This window comes from Salmo salar, chromosome 15 (genome assembly GCF_965601325.2).
Source record: "Salmo salar chromosome 15, fSalSal1, whole genome shotgun sequence".
Classification (NCBI taxonomy): Eukaryota; Metazoa; Chordata; class Actinopteri; order Salmoniformes; family Salmonidae; genus Salmo; species Salmo salar.
The window spans coordinates 84,084,489-84,107,606 of NC_138305.1; the positions used below are offsets into that span (position 1 = coordinate 84,084,489).

Below are 23,118 nucleotides of genomic sequence, written 5' to 3' on the forward strand. Positions count from 1 at the left end.
GGCCCGTGTTGAGGATCAGCGTGGCGGAGGTGTTTTTGTTGCCTACGTTCACCACATGGGGGCAGCCCTTCAAGAAGTCCAGGACCCAGTTACACAGGGAGCTATGGTGTTGAAGACTGAGCTGTAGTTGATGAAGAGCATTCTTAAATACTTATTTCTCTTCTCCAGATGGAATAGGGTAGTGTGCAGTGCAATGGCGATTGCGTCGTCCGTTGATCTGGAGCGATATATTTATTGTAGTGGTTCTAGGGTGTCGGGTAAGGTGGAGGTGATACTGTCCTTAACTAGCCTTGAAAAGCACTTCATGATGACAGAAGTGAGTTCTACGGGGCGATAGTCATTTAGTTCAGTTACCTTCGGTTTCTTCGGTACAGGAACAATAGTGGAAATCTTGAAGCAATTGGGATACGGAGAGATTGAATATGTCTGTAACCACTCCAGCCAGCTGGTCTGCACATGCTGTCTGAGCCAGCAGCCTTGCGAGGGTTAACACGCTTAAATGACTTACTCACGCCAGCCACAGTGCAAGAGCGTCAGGGACCCGCGTCGGCGGATTAATGTTTTTTTTTCCTCCTTGAAGCGGGCGAAGAGGGTGTTTAGTTTGTCCGGAAGCAAGGCGTTGGTGACCGCGACGTGGTTGTCTTTCCCTTTATAATCTGTAATTGTCTGGAGCCTTTAAAAAAAATAAAGGAGAGCCGCACAAACTAGGAGCTCAGATGCAAAAATGCAATGTCCAACATTTCGACAGACAAGCTAAGCTGTCTTCATCAGGGTATAATAACAAACACTGCAGGGTGACTCGTTTATATCGTGTCAAAAGACACACACAGGTGTCTAATCATGGCCGGGTGTGGCCTGATATCATTAGCTAATTATCATATATTAAAATAGCATACAAAAAAACAAATGGATAGCGTACGATCATAGATACAACTTGGCTATATAAGCCTTCAAACATCTACAATAGCAAAATCACAATAATCACAAGAATGGCTTCAGATCAAAGTCTATGAGATTTCAAAACCATAACTCGAGACTGTCAACGAATACAATAAAGAGTTGCTGATTGAGTGAGTTCATAAGTTTACTCAGCACTATCAACACTTTTATAAGCCATAAAATGCGTGTTCTCCCTACTTCCACTTGTGCTACAACCAGCACTGCAGCTACAATGAATGAGTAGGAAAGTGTATTGATAGGCTTACGTTGTTATTATTGGCGGCTTGGGACTTTTTTTTATATCAAGCAATATTTCACTTTCTCTGGTCATAGGAGTAACAACATGAATTTTGGCATAATGCAGAAATAATGAGGTGCGACTCGATTTACGCCACCAGCTGGATGACAATTCCCCTTGCCGCTAATTGTCAGCGGAGGAAAGGTAGAGCGGAGGGATGCTGAGAAGCGGACCCTCAGTCTGCTGTTCTCTCCTTCCTCTGAGACGGACCATCAGATGCAGGCATCATCAGCCCAGTAAAAAATATATAGAAATGCTAATTATTTAAATGTATGATCACTCAGCTGTGCCTCAAGTAATACAACAACTGATCTATTACCGGTGTAACCATATAGCCTACCTCACTTTTTGAAATTAAAATTTTTAAAAAGAGGGCTGAGAAGAACAATGCATTTGCAGTGTAATTCAAGCAAAGCCAATGAGATAATGTATTGGGCCTATAGCCTACTGAACAAACCCCATTGCTACAGTAATGTTTTAATAGGTTAATGTTGCTTAGTCTTATGTTTTTAAAGTAATGTTGAAAAAAATCTGAGCGGTAGCTATCGGCTTGCATTTTGACTCTGGTGACCACAGCCCTATTTTATTTTATATATTTTTATTTAACTGGTTCCTTGATCTGATCTATAGGCTATGCTTTAAAGTAGCCTACATTGCATTGATAAGCAAATATAATCTCAGCAACTGTTCAAACAATAAACCAAACATTGTAGCTTTACTAGAACCCCCCCCCAAAGAAATATTGGTAAAAGCAGCTGTGAGATATGCTTTTTTTCCTGTGACCAAAACATGACATTTGGCATATTAAACTGGGATAAAGTTGTAGGTTACTCTGGCAAGTAAAGAATATGTCCAGGGTACATTTAATTATAAATCTGATCAATGCACATTGGGGAGATGTGGGAAGCTAAAAGTCTAGCTCTTTTGCTGTTTTTAGCTAGCAAGCAAGCTGCTAGCGGTGTAGCCTACAGCAAACTGGCAGGCACAAAACGAGGTAATAAAAAACAAACATTCATTACATGTAACTACACTGAACAAAAAAAATTGTGCAACATGCAACAATTTCTCAGTTACAGTTCATTTATGGAAAATAGTAAATTGAAATAAATTAATTAGGCCATAATCTATGGATTTCACATGACTGGAAATACAGATATGCATCTGTTGGTCACAGAGCAGGTAAGGGCATGGATCAGAAAACCAGTCAGTGCCTGGTGTGACCACCATTTGTCTCATGTAGTGCGACATCTCCTTAGCATTGAGTTGATCTGGCTGTTGACTGCGGCCTGTGGAATGTTGTCCCACTCCTCTTCAAAGGCTGTGCGAAGTTTCTGGTTATTGGAGGAAACTGGAACACGCTATTGTACACGTCAATCCAGAGCATCCCAAACATGCTCAATGGGTGACATGTCTGGTGAGTACGCAGGCCATGGAAGAACTGTGCCATTTTCTAGAATTGTGTACAGATCCTTGCGACATGAGGCCATGCATTATCATGATGAAACATGAGGCGATGGCGGCGGATGACAACGGGCCTCAGGATCTCATCATGATATCTCTATGCCTTCAAATTGCCATCGATAAAATGTAATTGTGTTCGTTGTCTGTAGCTTATGCCTGCCCATACCATAACCCCACCATGGGGCACTCTGTTCACAACGTTGACAATAGCAAACCGCTCGCCCACATGACACCATACACTCTGTCTGCTATCTACCCGGTACAGTTGAAACCGGGATTAACCCGGGAAGAGCACACTTCTCCAGCCTGCCAGTGGCCATCGAAGGTGAGCATTTTCCCACTGAAGTCAGTTGCGACTCCTAACTGCAGTCAGGTCAAGACCCTGGTGAGGACGACGAGCACGCAGATGAGCTTCCCTGAGACGGTTTCTGACAGTTTGTACAGAGATTCTTTGGTTGTGCAAACCCACAGTTTCATCAGCTGCCCGGGTGGCTGGTCTCTGACAATCCTGCTGGTGAAGAAGCCGGATGTGGAGGTCCTGGGCTGACATGGTTACACGTGGACTGCGGTTGTGAGGCAGGTTGGACGTACTGACAAATAATCTAAAATGGCAATGGAGGCGGCTTATGGTAGAGAAATTAACATTCAATTCTCTGGCAACAGCTCTGGTGGACATTCCTGCAGTCAGCATACCAACTGCACGCTCCCTCAAAACTTGAGACATCTGTAACATTATGTTGTGACAAAACTGCACATTTTAGAGAGGCCTTTTATTGTCCCCAGCTCAAGGTGCACCTGTGTAATGTTCATGCTGTTTAAATAAGCTTATTGATGTGATACATGCGTCAGGTGGGTGGATTATCTTGGCAAAGGAGAAATGTTCACTAACAGGGATGTAAACAAATTTGTGCACAAAATCATATGGGAAATTTCAGGGAACTTTTATTTCAGTTTATGAAACATGGGACCAACACTTTACATGTTGTGTATATATTGTTGTTCAGTATATTATTAAAATATGCAGTTGGTTTTCATTGGAATGAGCTAACAATGGTGCTGTTTTAAATGGGATTCTTCTTTGCTTTTACCACAAACATTAAGAAAACAACAATCTCTGCTAGCAGATACCCATAGACTGTTCATCTGACTCTGGGGGAAGTAGATAAAGGCCCTCATTTCGAAAATCCCAAAGCATCCCTTTAATGGACAGGCTAATTCTGTGGTAAATGAACACTGATCCACAAGGGGTGCTCAGAGCAACGGGGTTAATAACCCAGCCAGACGCAATCAAACGCTGCTTTAGGCCCAAACTAATCCTTGTCTCAGCCTCTGTTTGGGCTCTTGTCAGTGTTGCCATGTTTTGCAGCACGGAGCAGGCAGGCACTCCAGGAGGCTAGCTGTCTGAGACTTACTGGGCAGCGCTGTTAAATCTCAGCTTAATATCAGGGATCCTAACAACAATAACAGTAGTTGCGTCTCAAATAGCACCTTAATTCCTATATAGTGCACTACTTTCAACCAGGGCCCATACGGCTCTGGTCAAAAGTAGTGCACTATGTAGGGAATAGTGTGGCATTTGGGACACAACTAGTGCCATCTGAAGTCTGGACTGTCTATAGAACAGGGATGTGACATTTGAAATAAGTCGCTACAAGCAGAGCAGCCTAAATGCGTCATAAACAGAGGAATTGCTTCAAGATCCATTTGCGATTATCCACCAAGCATCTTCTGCATGCATGCGTGACTGAGTTTGTGTGAGAGACAAGAACACAGCTACTCAGGAGCTTTCTGACACTGCCTACTCCCCTTACACTCAACCCTTAGCTGCCAGGGATCACAGCCAGGGATTAGTGTGCAATACGATAGGCCTTCGCATGTGACGGGGTCAGGAAGGCCACAGGGCTCCACGGTGCAGCGTCCCAATGATGATACATTTGAGCCCTTTCCACACATCATGTCTGTCCGTTTAACCTGTTATTAAAGTCACTCACAATGTCTGATTGTTCAGAAATAGTATGCTTGTACAGTGGGCCTGGGATAGAAGCCAAATAGGAGCGATAGAATTTGACTTGGGAATTGGCATTGAGTGAAGTTCGGACTCATTCAATAAACCAAATCATGTTGTAGGCAGGGTTGATGGGCAGAAATGGCTTAGCTTGAATTCTCTGAGTTATCTTAGACCTAAGTCCATCTCATAAGCAAAGTGTCAGAAACAAAAGTCCTGCATGCACACTGGCAGCTTGATTGCCAACATCAAGGCCGTTCTCTGCGGCCGAGCAGGTCCAGGCATGGACCAGTAACACATTCACATAGGGCCTAGGCCCTAGGCCCTCTCTTCCATTTGGGAAGTGAACAGAGCTGCAGGTCAATTCCAATTGATCAGACAACTTCTCATGAAAACATTCTCTTAAAATCAGCACTTGATCACCAACTCCTGCTTGCTGTAACAATCCCTTCTATGGTTGTGAAAACAAGCCCTACGAAGCACATCAAGGAAATTGCTTTCATAAAATGCAGGCTTGTTTTGAAAAAGGACCTCAACTGGAGAGGGTCATACGATGTAGGCCTGGCTGTGGAGGGCTCCATCTAGCCCAGGGATGGGCAACTTTGATGGGGGTGGGGGAGTACAAAAATACTGAACTCTTCATGAGGGGCCGCAGTGGCGTGGGTCTGCGTACCCACATCCCCACCCGCGAGCAAAAATTTTCGCAGCCCCCCTCGTGACAGCGAAGAGGAACATTATACGTTTTAAAGTACATTTCCTGCAATTGTGCACATTTTGCCATGTGGCGTAGACAAAATGTGACGGTTTTAAAGCAAGTTTGCTGCAATTCTACACATTTTGCTATGGGGCAGAGAAGACTTTGCAATTGTATAACTAATTTCATGCAATTCTACTAATTTTGTCATGGGGCGGAGAGAAAAATGTGCCGTTCTTAATATAGTAACCAATGATCAGTGGACCCCATCCCGGTCGATAACTCGACCATGCTACTAGTTTAGATAGTTGACCCCTAGACTAACTTACCAATCTAAAACAAAAATGCTGATTGAGTGACTGCTGATGCACAACCAAATTTCAAAATAGCACCTTGTGTATTCTAACTCTCAACAGTAAGTTGAAACCCCGACTGAGTTCCACGCAAAAAAAGATATACATATTGTTTATTTGTTTGGTGAAATTGGTCTGCGGCCTACAAAAGGGGGGCCGCATGCGGCACATGAGCCACCAATTGCCCATCCCTGATCTAGGCTACTGTATATCTGCAGCAGGCTGCTTTTGTGACTACTGGCTAGGCTACCTCTTCACATTTGCAGTCCAACAACAATGGCTACAGTATTTGAAGACAATGGTGATGAACTGGATTGTGAAAATATGATTGATAAGTAGGTCATGTCTTGTTATCACCATGTGAGGCATGAATTAATATAATTCTATAAAATGATATCATTATGACTAAGTCTGTGTTGATAAGCTAAGTGGAAGGGCCTACAAACAGCAGAAAACTAGAAATATTGTGTGTCAACTTGACTAATTAATGTGACTGTGTCAATTAACCTGAGTAAAAATGTGCCTGCCCTTTTTCCATGATCGCTTTTGATTTGATTTATTAGGATCCCCATTAGCAGACGCCAATGGCGACAGCTAGTCTTACTGGGGTCCGACACATAACAAAAAATACATCACAGACAAAATACTTTACAATTTCCATACATGTAAAACCATCAACATGTAGTGTCTGTGCATCTACCAGTTACACATACATCAGTACATACTACATACACACAAGTTGGTCTTCATCAAATAAAGAATTTCAGAGACGAAGTAGGACTACTGCATTACGAAATACACTGCAAAGCTTTTTCCTCTTGCTCTACACAACCTCTAAGGAATTGAGACAGAAGTGGCAGCAGTAATCTGGTCCCACTGGGACAATGCTGTGAGATCTGAAAGAGCCAAAGCTGTCTGGCACCTATTAAACAATGATATAGATAAATAATAAAATCATTTCTGCAATCAGTGCCACCTCTACAAAAGGAATGGCATAGGCTATTACTGCCATGGTAAGATCTAGGCTGATACTACCAGTATTAGAGAAGACATTTTAGGGGGAAATGACAGCAACAGGACAATTTGAACCAACCACGCAGTTACACTGAAAAGGCATCTGCAGCATACAGTCTACTAGGTCCAAGCATCATCCTCCTAGTTCAGTACTTTCAGCAAGTCCAACACCTTATGGTGGTGGACTGAGGCCACTGTCCACTTTACACTAGGTTTGGTGTTGTATGTACGAGTAGCCTACTTGTACTTGATAACAGCACCTGCCCTGGCATAATGAGGGGGGGGGGGGGGCGAGAGGGAGGGCAGGGCAAGGGTCCTAATCTGGTTCCAAACCCCAGACACACAGGGGAATGTGCAGACTAAGAGAGCCATACGGTTCAACCAAGTTCACACGTTTCCAAGAGAATCTCAAGCCCCTGTCCGTAGCCTGCCCTAACACCCACTCCCTACACCACTCGTCAATGCTCCACTGCAGGCAATATGCCAGCTTCACAGCTGAATGTGTTGTCAGCCATCTGCCAGTTGGGGAAATAAGACCTTGCAAGGCTGAGCACAATGCTCTCATGGGTGTGGAGAGAGACTAAAATAGCCTACAGAAGTCAATGTGATGAGGTTTTAGAAGTAGAAGAGGTAGCCTAGCTAGGTAGAGCGCTTTATTTTTAAATGCACCAACATAACATTATTACTGTTGGCTATTATATTATTGAAAATAATGTAGGAAAGTGGAAAAAGGACAATTTCATTTATAACAATAGGGTTGACTGTATATATAGAAATAGGTTGAGCATTAAAGTCAGTAACTCTTATTATTTTAATTATGTTGCAAATATAACAACTCATACCCAACACATCCCCAGTTTTTGTTCGATTCAAGACCCCTTGTTTGATATCAGGACGTATATCACCGATAACGTTACGTCCGGAATGTTGAAACATTCAAACAATAAGCTACAACAGACGAGGCGAAGCGAGAGGGTTTACTCTGGCCAAAATCTGTCCACGAAAAATAGACCACGAAGTGAGTCAACAAAAAATATAATTGCTAATTTGCTACGTGAGGCTTATTTGATAGAATATATAACCTCTATATAATAGATCATCTTTGGCTATAAGAAATGTTAAGAGGAAATCACAGAAAACTCCTAAGCTCCATTTTCCTGACAGGGATAACGTAAATGTTTTGTACACATGGTATTGAGTGTAAAACGAACACTACAATGGTTATAGCTAGCCATTAGTTACTTGGTTGTTACTGTTGCAGCATACCAAGTGTAACATTGTAGCTTGTTAGCGAGCTAGCCAGCAATCACTCAACGCCGTTTCCTGTCTCCCAGTATAGCTTGGTCGGTTGCTATTAACTGACGAACTCGTGGATCGTTGCAAATCCCCTCATGCAAACCAGGACTGAAAGCATTGGAAATATATTACGAAACCCACACTACTTACTAACGTGCAAACTTTATATATGTCTGTAACAACAGAGCTTCCCTTTGCCACCAAATAATGCTAACAGCACTAGGCTCGAGACAAAAGCCTTGTGAATGAAGTTCCTATGCTATGGGGGGTGCAATTCCATCCAGGTACCGCTAGCCGATTGTAAGTATTCAACGGAGTAAATGCAATATTTCTAACAATACAACGTCCCCCAAACTCGGAGGAGAATTACCCGACGTCAGAACATTTTACATTTGAGCTTACCCCTCCTGGTCCAGTTTTCCTTTCTTCTGTGTTTTATTTTAATGGTGTGTTGTTTTACGAAGGCGTCCTGTTCCGGGGTCACATCCCTCCAGTTGGGAATCTAGTGTAAACCCTCCAGTTGGAGCTGCGTGGTGGAGCTGTTTTACTTCCAGGCGACCACTAGGGGAGCCGTCCGCCCAAAATGTAATTTTGTGACTGACTTTTGTAAATGCATAATTTTGTTATTTACATTTAAGTAATTTATAGACAGGTTAGTTGACGTCATGAAAACTATGCGCAAGCTTCAATGGGGAAGAAGACCGTGTGTTGTGATTCTGGATGGCAAGATGGATAGCGACAAGCTGTCATGTCAGCTAGTTGGGGGTTCAGCAGCAAAGCTAATGAAACCCTATTGTATTTATTGCCATTTATTATTATACTGGTTCCGTCAATTTGGTTAAAAAAAAATCTAATTCCCGTGAATTTTGCATGATGGTCAAGGACCATGGGACACACCCTCTCATGCGATGCCAATTGGCCACATGGTGGCGCTATAACAAACAATTGAAAATGGAAACTATGAAAGCGAACGCCCCCCATGCTGTGTGTCCTAGAGTCATGATTTTCGGTACATAGGTCCCTCTGCTCACAAGGAACACATTTGCTATAGGACCAATAAGGTCTGCCATGAAGGATTTTCCGCCATTTAGAATTGTGTGAAAAACATTCAAAATGCTATTCCTCTAGCACCGAATGACGGATCTGCACAAAACGTGATATATAGTATCTATAGACCAAGGTCTCGCAACGCAATATTTTCCAGGCTAACATCTCAAACGACATGACTGCTATTGATCAATAAACATTCACGTGGGCGTGGTCTGAAACATAAATGTATATCAATCTGATATGGATTTTCGTATTGTAACAAAACTTGGTACAAAAGTTCCAAACACTGAAGACTCAAAATAAGCTGGCACATTCAGATGGACCACATGGTGGCGCTATAAAGGGCACATGTTTATAACTCTTGGTCAATTTGACTCAGGATTAACTTTGGCACACATGCTCAGGGATGTGTCTAGCTAACCTGTAAACTATAGTTCAGTTTGGCTGCATGGTGGCGCAGTTGGACAGAAAAAAACATTTGTGCAAACTCATTGGCTTATAGTGGCCATATTGTTTCAGCTAGTCTTGGAAAATATTGTTTTAAGATGTGCATCCATCGATGCGATGCACAAAATGTGTCACTCAGTCCAGCGGTTCTGGAGAAGATATTTAAAGTAGTCAATATCATACAAAATAGTCAAAAATAGATCAAAAGCATATTGCATGATCAGTTTGATTTTGAGTTCTGATATTGGCCAAGTGTGGTTAGCAGCACAGAAGTAGCTCATCATAGGGTGATGTCCAATTTGTCCTAATGGTGGCACAGTAGGCCCACAGCTGAATCCCAGAATTGCTGCTTGCAGCTTTATTTTATATCTTGTTCTTGATTAGATACCATGTCTTGTTTTGATTGATTAGATAAAAAGCAGGGATACATTTCCAGCCAATCCAGTATACTTGTGAGCACAAGGTTAATGGGAAATTAACTATGGTTCTCAAATTCCTATTTTTTTCAGAATAAGTCTATGCACATGTTCAGAGCCCTTGTCATAAATAAAAATATATTTGATCATAAAAAGATGCTGCAATTAAAAGCTTGAAATGATAATGATATTGATGATAATGATGGCCGTAATAATAATAAAGACACAGTCATGTATTTCACAGCACATAAAGATTATCAATAGCGAAAACCAAAAAGGCACATATGCCTAACAAAGACATCTTGCTCCACACTGGCCTTTAAAAATATATGGGTATTCTGGAACACCCTTAAAGCAGTTCTCTCCAACCCTGTTCCTGGAGAGCTACACTCCTGTAGGTATTTAATCCAACCCGTTGCGGGAGATTAGGGTTGGAGAAAAAAACTACAGGACGGTAGTTTTTAAAGGATCACTTTACTCAAAAATGATTGGTAATTTATTCATTATTCCACTGTTAAAGGTCCAATGCAGATGTTTTTATCTCAATATCAATCCTTTCTGGGTAACAATTAAATACCTTACTGTGATTGTTTTCAATTAAAGTAGTCAAAAAGAAACAAAAATTGCTTCTTAGCAAAGTGCAATTTCTCAAGTAAGAATTTTGTTAGGACTGTCTGGGAATGGGGCGTTAAAAACAGAAAACTAGATGTTATTGGCAGAGAAATTTGGACTAATTAACCTGGTGATGTCACCAGGCAGGCCAAAACGCCATCCCACCATAACAGGCTGACATTTCAGGTGGTCTTTTCAAACTAGAAGGGAATTTTCATAATTTTCCCAGTATTATTCCAACCTCAGTGTGAAAATATATTTCAAATCTTGTTTTTGACTACACCCCCCAAATGTTGCATGTCAGCAGTCAAGTTTCCAAGATAAACACATACATCACAGTTTTTACTCTGTACTGAAAGTGCTCCATCTTGAAAAGTTGACTGCTGACATGCAAATACAAGAGATGGGATTGTGGACTAATGAACAAAATACTAAAACATAGTAATTTATTAAAATATCAATTTAACTGGCTATATTAACATTCAGTGCAGATATTACTGAGCAGGTTAAGCAATGGAATGCATATAAAAGCTCTTCTTCAATTCATGCTTTTCAGTGTTCCACACAGCAATGCCCTATGTTTTACAACTCACCCTTGTTTGCAATCTGCAACAACAGAAAATACATGGACATACAAGATAAATCAATTAAATAGGCACCAGTGTTCAATAGCAACTCTTCCTCCCCACACATCCTATGGTTAAAACAATCATTAGTGGATTCTGTCCACAGTATACTCTGATCAGGAGAGAATAGATACAGAATGCATAATTCAATGACAAATGTACATTAATACAGTAATATCATGGTTTGTTTTCACAGAACATCAGTCACTCTACACAGCATTGGGCACAGTATTGACACAGTAATTTGAGATGAGAGCGATAAAGCCCGCTAGGTATGTACAGTATTCTTTTCTAGAATAATTTTCTCAAGCACAAAAGTAAAAGGCATAGATAGGCACATAGGTCAGGACTGCCACTGGGGACAACATACAGTGCATATCTGAAAGCTAAAACATACAGAACCGTCCCTGCATTTTCTTCAAGGTATTGTAGATCAATTCAACTGATCTATCATGAGAATCTACCCTACATCATTTCACAGCATGTAGCAGGTAGCTTATGTATAATGACACCACATAGAGACATTTAAGAGCGACAATTGAGATAAAGAGCTATGGCTTATTATACATTTATTATAGACTCAAACTTGTGGTCTTGGTCTGAAGAACTGCTCAAGATCACTTGGTCCAGGGATCACTGTCCAAGTTTTCGGCTTGAGTCCTGGCACCAGTGTATGGGTCTGGGTCTCGCGTAATAGTCTCTGACAAGACCGTATGAATATCAACTCCTGAGTTAAATGGCCAAGCAGCAGTGACCTAAAATCCTGGCCGGCAAAACGTCTTGCTTTACTTATGTAGGAGCAGGGCTGGAATGCAATGTTGAAGGAAATATACTCTTAACTCCATCTCTGTTACAAACAACAGACTGGGGTATCTCATTCCACAAGGTATAAAACATTACAGATGGCAAAATCTCATACATACACAATAGACAAATAAGGCCGTATTCCATAACATTATCATGGCAAAACCTAAAAAGTACCTTTACAAAGAAAGCTTGATTCTTTGTACAAAAACCTTTAACACACTTTCAAGATTTTAAATACAGTGAGCACCGAAAGTATTGGGACAGTGACAAATTGTTTCATTTTTGGCTCTGTACTCCAGCACTTTGGATTTGAAATTAGGCAATGACTACGAGGTTAAAGTGCAGACTGTCTGCTTTAATTTGAGGGTATTTTCATCCATATTGGGTTAACTGTTTAGAAATTACAGTATTTTCTATACAGTCCCCCAATTTTAAGGGACAAACAGTATTGGGACAAATTCACTTGTGTTTTTAAGTAGTAAAAAAAAAAGTATTTGGTCCCATATTCATAGCACACAATGACAACATCAAGCTTGTGACTCTACACATTTGTTGGAGGCCCTTGCTGTTTGTTTTGGTTGTGTTTCAGATTATTTTGTGCCCAATAGAAATTGATGGTAAATAATGTAGAGTCATTTTGGAGTCACTTTTATTGTAAATAAGAATAGTGTTTCTAAACACTTCTACATTAATGTGGATTGCTACCATGATTACGGATAATTCTGAATGAATCATGACTAATGATGAGTGAGAAATTTACAGATGCACAAATATCATACAAATATCATCCCCCCCAAATACATTATTTCCCATTCATTTCTAATAGGGGCACAAAATAATCTGAAACACAACAAAAACAAACAGCAAATGCATCCAACCAATTTGTAGTCACTGCGTGCTACGAATATGGGACCGACTACTTCACTTTTTACTACTTAAATACACATAAGTTAATTTGTCCCAATACTTTTGGGTCCCCTAAAATGGGGGGACTATTTACAAAAGTGCTGTAATTTGTAATATATGGATGAAGATACCCTCAAATTAAAGCTGACAGTATGCGCTTTAACCTCAGTCATTGTATAATTTCAAATCCAAAGTGCTGGAGTACAGAGCCAAAACAGCAAAACAACGTGTCACTGTATCAATACTTTTGGAGCTCACTGTACAGCAGAGGATATATTTCAATGAAAATAATAACATTCAAAAGTAAAAAAAAAAAATAAAAATCATAGAATGAATGTAAACCGCATGAAACACTTGAGGTCCTACGTACCTCTCTCTGGCCTGGTCATTTAAGTATTTTCACTGCAAACAACTTATCAAGTCATTTAATCAATGGCATCATCATTAATCAATCTCCTATTACAGTATTTCACATATAATTTAACTCCTCTCTCTTACTACTCTCCTGACAATATGTTGATACATTGTTTCATTAGGCATTATTACGTTGTTTGCTCCCAATTTGGTTTGAGATCGTCACTTTCAGGGCGCTGTTCATGTGGTGATAGGTCTGGTTGACACGGGGCGTGCCCACGTGCAAATGATTTTCAACGCTATACTGTCTGTATGATACAGTAACAATGGCAATTACTCCCGATGAAATGTGACTGTCAACAAGTACTTGCAGTTTTGCATCAGTTCATAAACCATAAGCATGACTGCCAGTCAGGTGTAAACATCTGTAAAACATTGCCAAATGCTCTTATTTTACGACAAAGACTTCAGTGCATTTTCATTCCATTTGGCTGAAAACCCTGATCAGATCGACAAATCAGGGGTATTAAGGTTCAGAACGCTTCTCCGGGCAGTGGCTTTTATTCAAAGTCTGCTATCTTTGGCTAGAGAGTGCATCATCCAGTTCACCTTGGTCTTCCAGCTCTCTCTCAGAGCTTCGTTAAACTTCACTTTGAAATTCTTCAGCGCTTCTTCCTCCGATTTCCCCAAAGCCAATGAGTCCTTAGAAAAGGGTGAGACAAGAACAACAATATCAGAAGGATGATGGATGTACCTTTACCATTAAAAACAACTCACATTACTATATTGGTAATCATCATCAATATTAATTTCATGATCATTAGATTATCATCATCATTGTTAGCAAGGTCCCTGCCACCACCACCATCAACAATCACTATCATTGAGGTCCTTGCAACCAACATCATCATCACCATTATCATCAATCGCACTAGTCATCGACATCATCACCATCATTAGTAGCTGCAGACGTATCCTTGTAACCATCACCAAATCATAACCATATTTTGAAAAGGACACTGATCTCAGGTGTAGGACCTTGCATAGACGTTATCTGACTACTGTGGCTAAAACGAGAGGAACTAACAAGTGTAAAATAACATAAATCATTGTGTGTGTAGGAGTGATGTACTACAGTATGCATAATGCTCCGTTCAACATATCCGGCAATAAAAGGAGGCGCTCCTCTCACCTTTAGGTACTGGATGTCCTTGAAGGAGCTCAGCTCAGGCAGTCCGGCTGCTTTCATCATGGCAAACAGGTTAACAAACAGAGTCCCATTGCGACACAAGATCTTATAGGCCTGCTCACAGCACTCTCTGAACCTGTTGGTGGCACAATACGGAAGGTACCACACCATTATCATGGAGCTTCAGGATCACCGTAAAATAAGTATGCATGGTTATATAAGTACGTATAAGTAAAAGTATTCACAGTTGGGTGCTAACAAATCACCAATACTATGAGATTGACAAATACATTAAGATGACTGGATGTGCCCCCTATAGTCTCTGATTTGGAGTAAAAACTAAACAAATGGAATTATATGACTACAGTGACCGATTCGTAAAACATCATATTTCTTTCTCTTTTATTTTTTATCTTGGCACAACTCTATATTAACAGAGACAATACAGTGTTGGATATGAACAATATATAATACAATATAAATACAATACGATATAATACTATACAACATAATATATGCCATTTAGCAGACGGTTTTATCCAAAGAGCCTTACAGTCATGCGTGCATACATTTTTCGTATGGTTGGCCACAGCGGGAATTGAACACACGATAGGAGATGGATTGATTTCATGTTTTACCTTTCAAACTTCTCACTGTTGTTGGTCCTCCCTTGTTGGATGACGTGGACAAAGTCATACGTCAGAATAAAAGGCACACGTTCCCTGTTGATCCCAAATTTGCTCTTGAAGTTTCCCAGAAAGTGCCCAAAGTCAATGTGGAACAGCTAAAAGAGAAAAAAATAGGGAAGTCAAGCAGGAGATTAACAGAAGTTTTCCACACCATCCAAACATTATTATGAAAAATCATTATTCGAGATTCCATTGTAGCTGCAGGCAAATTAGGTCTTAAAAATGGATCATATTAAATATGTTGGTAACACAAGCATAATAACTCATGAGCAACCCATTAAATGTGAATAAACTGGATGATCTCTGCTTGAGACTATTCTACCAACGGGACATTAAAGAATGTAATATCTTGTTTAACCGAGTCGTGGCTGAACGATGACGCAGATAATATTCAGTTGGCTGGGTTGTCCGTGCATTGACAGAACAGCTACGTCTGGTAAGTCGACGGGTGGTGGTGTGTGTCTATTTGTCAATAACATTTGGTGCGCGATTTCTAATATTAAGGAGGTCTCGAGGTATTGCTCGCCTGAGGTAGAGTACCTCATGATAAACTGTAGACCACACTATCTACCATATTTTTTATAGCCGTCTATTTACCACCACAAACGGATGCTGGCACTAAGACTGCACTCAACGAGCTGTATAAGGCCATAAGAAAACAATAAAATGCTCATCCAGAAGCGGCACTCCTAGTGGTCGGGGACTGTAATGCAGGCAAACTTAAATCCGTTTTACCTCATTTCTACCAGCATGTGCAACCAGAGGAAAAAAAAAAAAACTCTAGACCACCTTTACTCCACACACAGAGATGCATACAAAGCTCTCCCTTTCCCTCCATTTGGCAAATCTGACCATAATTCTATCCTGATTCCTGCTTACAAGCAAAAACTAAAGCAGGAAGTACCAGTGAGATGGTTTGGGATGAGTTGGATCGCAGAGTGAAGGAAAAGCAGCCAACAAGTGCTCAGCATGTCTGGGAACTCCTTCAAGACTGTTGGAAAGGCATTCCAGGTAAAGTTGGTTGAGAGAATGCCAAGAGTGTGCAAAGCTGTCATCAAGGCAAAGGGTGGCTACTTTGAAGAATATAAAATATAAAATATATTTAGATTTGTTCAACACTTTTTTTGGTTACTACATGATTCCATATGTTATTTCATTGTTTTGACATCTTTTCTACAACGTAAAAAATAATAAAAATAAAGAAAAACCCTGGAATGAGTAGGTGTGTCCAAACTTTTGACTGGTACTGTATGTTTTGATTTTTAATACATTGTATGGCTGCATGATGCAATTAATGATGAATAGAAAAAAGTCACTTTAATGGCATGAACTCTGCTCTGTTTTTTTGTGCAGCCTGTAGACACTACATCAGTCATTCATTCACAATTTGACAAGGACTTGATAATGCCTAGAATTTCACGGCAGCATCCCCTTTGTGTGGCCGTAATGCACCTTAAAAAAAATCTATGCCTTTTGCGGCCAGTGACCGTTGTGCCCTTGTCCCTGAGTGCTGCGTACTCCATGTGATCAGATCTTTCTCACAGGCTACAAGTGAAGAGACACATTGGGGATGCAACTACGCACGTGCTTATTCAATTCTGAGGTGCATAGAGAAATTGGAAGAACTGTCCACATTTACTTTTCGTCAGCCAACAAGATGAGTAGGCCCTAACGAACAGCAAAAGCACTAGCAATCTACTATCCCCATAGCACAAAAATCGAACTTTTCAATTCTGTGCAATAAATAAATATTCCAAACAGTCTGGGACAGTTGTGGGATGCGATAGATCCCAAATTAATACAACCACTAGCATCAAAACAACTTTTTTATGCAATGTGGCTGACGCAACAGATCAGAACGTTTAGCTCAAAATGTTGATAAACTATTAGACTATATCTTAAAATTACAAGAGTAGCAATGCGCACATGGTAGTCAGCTATAAGCGCAAATGTTCCATTAGCGGAAAACACCATTATCAAAAGTCACTGCAAATCCAATTATACATGTAATGCTAATATTATAAAGGTGCATTTTTATGGTAAAAATGATCTTCCCCAAACTTGAAACTCAGCGCTGTTTATCGATACCAGTTAGGCTTGTAAAACGGATTCATATGCTTAATTTTAAGAAGTTGTGGCCACTTTAGTTGTGATACAAACCTCATTAAAACATATAGGCCTATGGGCTAGGCCACATGAGGTGTGCGACAATGATTACAAAAAGTAAAAAAAATAAAAAATACATTGTTTCTTATGCTGGGCATCATAATATATAATTCACAATTGATAGGCTAATATTGTCACCTATCAGACTATTCTTGATTTCATCTTGTCTTCACATATACTAAATAATATATGTGTGAAATTTGTTTTGATTTAGAATGGACCATTATCATGCACCTGTATCGAAACGGGCAGCGAAAAAAATACATGTCATCTATGCACTTAAGTAGCGAATGGAGGACGATTTTCCCCGTAGTTTATTTTCATGCCAGCCAGGTAGGCTATACTCCTGTTGTAAATATAAGCAATGTGCTTAGTATTAGGAAAGTTGAGAAATAAATATAGTAGGCCTAGCCTATAGAAAGCTGATGGGATCCTCGTCTTTTTATTAGCGGCCATCACTCTGTTTTCTCCCGCAATTGCATAGCCTATAGAAATGTTGCGCAATGGACTCTCATGAAGTGTTTGATTAGATTTTCAAATACATTTGCATTGATGTCAGCGTGATTAGAGGGACAATTGAGTGCAGAGTAACAGGCAGTTAAGCAAGTTTGGTAGGGTACTAATGACCAGCAGCAGCATTAGAGTTTGGAGAAGCCTAATTACCGTGACTAAATGATCATGTGGAATTTGACTGCCTTCGTGACTCGTGACCGCTGGTGTGTCGGTAATGTGGTCACAGCAACAGCCCTAGGCATCGGTCCCCAGATCCTCAAAAAGTTCTACAGCTGCACCATCGAAAGCATCCTGATTGGTTGCATCACCGCCTGGTATGGCAACTGCTCAGCATCCAAACGTAAGGTGCTACAGAGGGTAGTGCGTACAGCACAGTACATCACTGGGGCCAAGCTTCCTGCCATCCAGGACCTATATACTAGGCGGTGTCAGAGGAATTGTCAAAGACTCCAGTCACCCAAGTCATAGATTGTTCTCTCTGTTACCGCACGGCAAGCGGTACCGCAGCGCCAAGTCTAGGCTCCTTAACAGCTTCTACCCCCAAACTATAAGGCTGCTGAACAATTAACAAAATGGCCACCTGGACTATTTACATTGACCCCCCCTCCCCTTGATTTTACACTGATGCTACTTGCTGTTTATTATCTATGCATTGTCACTTTCCCTAACTACATGTACAAATTACCTCGACTAACCCGTACCCACGCACATTGACTCGTATATATAGCCTCTGTATTGTTATTTTATTGTGTTAATTTTTATTTTATTTTTTACTTTAGCTTATTTAGTAAATATTTTCTTAACTCTATTTCTTGAACTGCATTGTTGGTTAAGTGCTTGTAAGTAAGCATTTAACAAATACCTGTTGTCTTTGGTGCATGTCACAAATAACATTTGATTTGATTTTTAAAATGCTTTACGGATTATGATGAATTATATAAATTCTTATTAAGTGGCTAGTTTGCATCATCTGTCTTCACTAAAACCACTGCAAAGGTTTTGCCTTCAAACTTTGTTTTTAACAGTGGTGTGAAGTACTTACAGTTGAAGTCGGAAGTTTACATACAATTAGGTTGGACTCATTAAAACTTTTTTTTCAACCACTCCACAAATTTCTTGTTAACAAACTATAGTTTTGGCAAGTCGGTTAGGACATCTACTTTGTGCATGACACAAGTCATTTTTTCAACAATTGTTTACAGACAGATTATTTCACTTATAATTCACTGTATCACAATTCCAGTGGGTCAGAAGTTTACACACACTAAGTTGACTGTGCCTTTAAACAGCTCGGAAAATTCCAGAAAATTATGTCATGGCTTTAGAAGCTTCTGATAGGCTAATTGACATCATTTGAGTCAATTGGAGGTGTACCTGTGGATGTATTTCAAGGCCTACCTTCAAACTCAGTGCCTATTTGCTTGACATCATGGGAAAATCAAAAGAAATCAGCCAAGACCTCAGAAAAAAAATTGTAGACCTCCACAAGTCTGGTTCATCCTTGGGAGATATTTCTAAACGCCTGAAGGTACCACATTCATCTGTACAAACAATAGTACGCAAGTATAAACACCATGGGACCACGCAGCCGTCATACCTCTCAGGAAGGAGACGCGTTCTGTCTCCTACAGATGAACGTACTTTGATGCGAAAGGTGCAAATCAATCCCAGAACAACAGCAATGAACCTTGTGAAGATGCTGGAGGAAACGGGTACAAAAGTATCCATATCCACAGTAAAACGAGTCCTATATCGACATAACCTGAACAGCCACTCAGCAAGGAAGAAGTCACTGCTCCAAAACCACCATAAAAAAAGCCAGACTACGGTTTGCAACTGCATATGGGGACAAAGATCATACTTTTTGGGAGAAATGGTCTGATGAAACAAAAATAGAACTGTTTGGCCATAATGACCATCGTTATGTTTTGAGGAAAAAAGGGGAGTCTTGTAAGCCGAAGAACACCAGCACGGAGGTCGCAGCATCATGTTGTGGGGGTGCTTTGCTGCAGGAGGGACTGGTGCACTTCACAAAATAGATGGCATCATGAGGAAAGAAAATTATGTGGATATATTGATGCAACATCTCAAGACATCAGTCAGGAAGTTAAAGCTTGATCGCAAATGGGTCTTCCAAATGGACAATGACCCCAAGCATACTTCCAAAGTTGTGGCAAAATGGCTTAAGGACAACGAAGTCAAGGTATTGGAGTGGCCATCACAAAGCCCTGACCTCAATCCTGTAGAAAATTTGTGGGCAGAACTGAAAAAGTGTGTGAGAGCAAGGAGGCCTACAAACCTGACTCAGTTACACCAGCTCTGTCAGGAGGAATGGGCCAAAATTCACCCAACTTATTGTGGGAAGCTTGTGGAAGGCTACCCAAAACGTTTGACCCAAGTTAAACAATTTAAAGGCAATGCTACCAAATACTAATTGAGTGTATTTAAACTTCTGACCACTGGGAATGTGATGAAATAAAAGCTGAAATAAATCATTCTCTTTACTATTATACTGACATTTCACATTCTTAAAATAAAGTGGTGATCGTAATTGACCTAAAACAGGGACATTTTACTAGGATTAAATGTCAGGAATTGTGAAAAACTGAGTTTAAATGTATTTGGCTAAGGTGTGTGTAAACTTCCGACTTCAACTGTAAGTAAAAAATACTTGATAGTACTACTTAAGTAGTTTTTGGGGGTATCTGTACTTTATTATTTATATTTTAGACAACTTTTACTTTTACTCCACTATATTCCTTAAAATAATGTACCTTTTACTCCATACATTTTCCCTGACACCTAAAAGTACTTATTACATTTATAATGCTCAACCAGGACAGAATTAGGGCATCTATCAATATAACATGTTGTCATCCCTACTGCCACAAACACTACTGTGTTTGTAAATTATGTCTGAGTGTTGGAGTGTGCCTGTCTGTCCATAAAAATAATAAGATAATCGTGCCGTCTGGTTTGCTTAATATAAGGAATTTCATGTATAGAATTTACTTTTACTTTGTGCTTTTACGCAAGTATGACGATTGAGTACTTTTTCTACCACTGTACTTAAGTACATTTAAAACCAGATACCTTGGGACTTTTACTGAAGTAGTATTTTACTGGGTAACTTTCACTTGAGTAATTTTCTGTTAAGGTATCTTTATTTTTACTCAAGATTGACATTTGAGTACTTTTTCCACCACTGGTTTTGAATGACGACGTTCTGGCATGTCTGCCTCGTGATTGATTCCTTTTTCGAAGTTACTAAGAGAGTCTGTCATTGATCCAAGACCATAGTCACTGCTGTTGCCAAGTGTTGTGTTTTCAATGACAATTAGCATTGCTGTGTGTTGTAAGATGTGTCACTTTGTGGTAGAACTAACTACTACGCATATGTATCTATCCATCCAAAAGTATGTGGACACCCCTTCAAATGAGTGGATCTGGCTATTTCAGCCACACCCGTTGCAGACAGGTGTATAAAATCAAGCATACAGCCATGCAATCTCCATAGACAAACATTGGCAGTAGAATGGCCTTACTGAAGAGCTCAGTGACTTTCAACGTGGCACCGTCATAGGATGCCACCTTTCCAAGAAGTCTGTTCGTCAAATGTCTGCCCTGCTAGGGCTGCCCTGGTCAACTGTAAATGCTGTTATTGTGAAGTATAAACGTATAGGAGCAACAACGGCTCAGCCTCAAAGTGGTAGGCTACACAAGCTCACAGAACGGGACCGCCGAGTGCTGAAGCGCTTAGCATGTAAAAATCGTCTGTCTTCGTTTGCAACACTCACTACAGAGTTCCAAACTTTCTCTGGAAGCAACGTCAGCACAAGAACTGTTCGTCGGGAGCTTCATGAAATGGGTCTCCATGGCCGAGGAGCCGCACACAACCCTAAGATCTCCACCCGCAATGCCAGGCGTCGGCTGGAGTGTTGTAAAGCTTGCTGCCATTGGACTTTGGAGCAGTGGAAACAGGTTCTCTGGATGAATCTGGGTTTAGCGGATGCCAGGAGAACGCTACCTGCCCGAATGCAATCCTAACGCTACAGCATACAATGACATTATAGACGACTCTGTGCTTCCAACTTTGTGGCAACAGTTTGGAGATGGCCCTTTCATGTTTCAGCATGGCAATGCCCCTGTACACAAAGCGAGGTCCATACAGAAATGTTTTTTCAAGATCAGTGTTTAACAACTTGACTGGCCTGCACAGGGCCCCGGACCTCAACCCCATCGAACACCTTTGGGACGAATTGGAAGTCCGACTGCGAGCCAGGCCTAATTGGCCAACATTAGTGCCCAACCTCACTAAAGCCCGTGGCTGAATGGAAGCAAGTCCCCGCAGCGATGTTCCAACATGTAGTGGAAAGCCTTTCAAGAAGATTGGAGGCTGTTATAGCAGCAAAGCGGGGACCAACTCCATATTAATGCCCATGATTTTGGAATGAGATGTTTGACGAGCAGGCGTCCACATACTTTTGGTCATCTATTGATTCATCCACCTACCACATGTAGTAGAGTCAGTATCATAGTTTTTGAGAGGCCAAATGTGATTATTTTGACTTACTGGCATTTCCATTGTCTGTCTAAGAATAAGTGTTTATCGGTTTACTTTATGAATGATTCATTGTGTAAGATAAAAAAACGAAACATTTTTGTTTCTTAGGTATAAACAATGAGTTCTATTCCTACTAGGAATACCCACTCTAAATCAGACTTATACAAATTATCAAGATTCTACACATTTCAAAAAAATTGAAATCCTGTGCATCTCACCTGCCCCGTCTCCTTGATCATGATATTGTCGTTGTGGCGATCTCCGATACCCAACACGTAAGTGGCTACACAGTAACCAGCACATGATAGTGTGAACTCCTCAATGGCCTGGTCAAGTTTATCCCTGCTGACAAAATAGATGAGAGAGAGGAGAGACCACATGGGATCAGTTTGCTTTCTCCGCACTTTCTTTTATCCCTTCCTCCATTGAATGTTATATCTCTTTACCTTTCTCTCACATTCCCAAGTCAGGTGAAAACAGTGGGGTACGCACACACACATTTCCCCCTCTCTCTCCATATAGGTGAGGCGTGAGGCAGGTTTTTCTCACAGCTCTATTAAATATTTGCAGAGAATTTTCGGAGGGTGACAGATGATTGACAGCCATGTTACAACACGGTCCTGTCTAGACGTCTATTGGGTTCACCATGTTAAACTATTACAGCTATTCCCCACTCCATTCTAACCAAGAGGCTTTAACACTTTGCAGCTTCTGTGTGA

At 40.6% G+C, this 23,118-nt stretch overlaps 2 protein-coding genes across 5 annotated transcripts in view; both read right to left on the reverse strand.

Moving 5' to 3' along the window:
- The window catches only part of ctnnbip1 (catenin, beta interacting protein 1), a 32,468-nt gene extending 23,926 nt beyond the window's left edge, over nt 1–8,542 (reverse strand). Inside the window, 1 exon segment of the mRNA NM_001139923.1 lies at nt 8,463–8,542. The gene's annotated coding sequence lies outside the window, so the exon portion shown is untranslated.
- A 2,472-nt stretch (nt 8,543–11,014) lies between these two features.
- The window catches only part of pik3cd (phosphatidylinositol-4,5-bisphosphate 3-kinase, catalytic subunit delta), a 47,511-nt gene continuing 35,407 nt past the window's right edge, over nt 11,015–23,118 (reverse strand). For 3 of the 4 annotated variants that reach the window (XM_014145770.3, XM_014145773.3, XM_014145769.3), the window contains exons 20-23: nt 22,618–22,744; nt 15,106–15,251; nt 14,471–14,603; nt 11,015–13,980 (exon numbers count right to left, since the gene is read on the reverse strand). In XM_014145770.3, coding sequence (XP_014001245.1) covers nt 13,843–13,980; nt 14,471–14,603; nt 15,106–15,251; nt 22,618–22,744 — 544 coding nt within the window. In that variant the 3' untranslated portion in view covers nt 11,015–13,842. The remainder of the gene's footprint in view (nt 13,981–14,470; nt 14,604–15,105; nt 15,252–22,617; nt 22,745–23,118) is intronic. The other variant, XM_014145772.3, reaches the window with a different exon arrangement.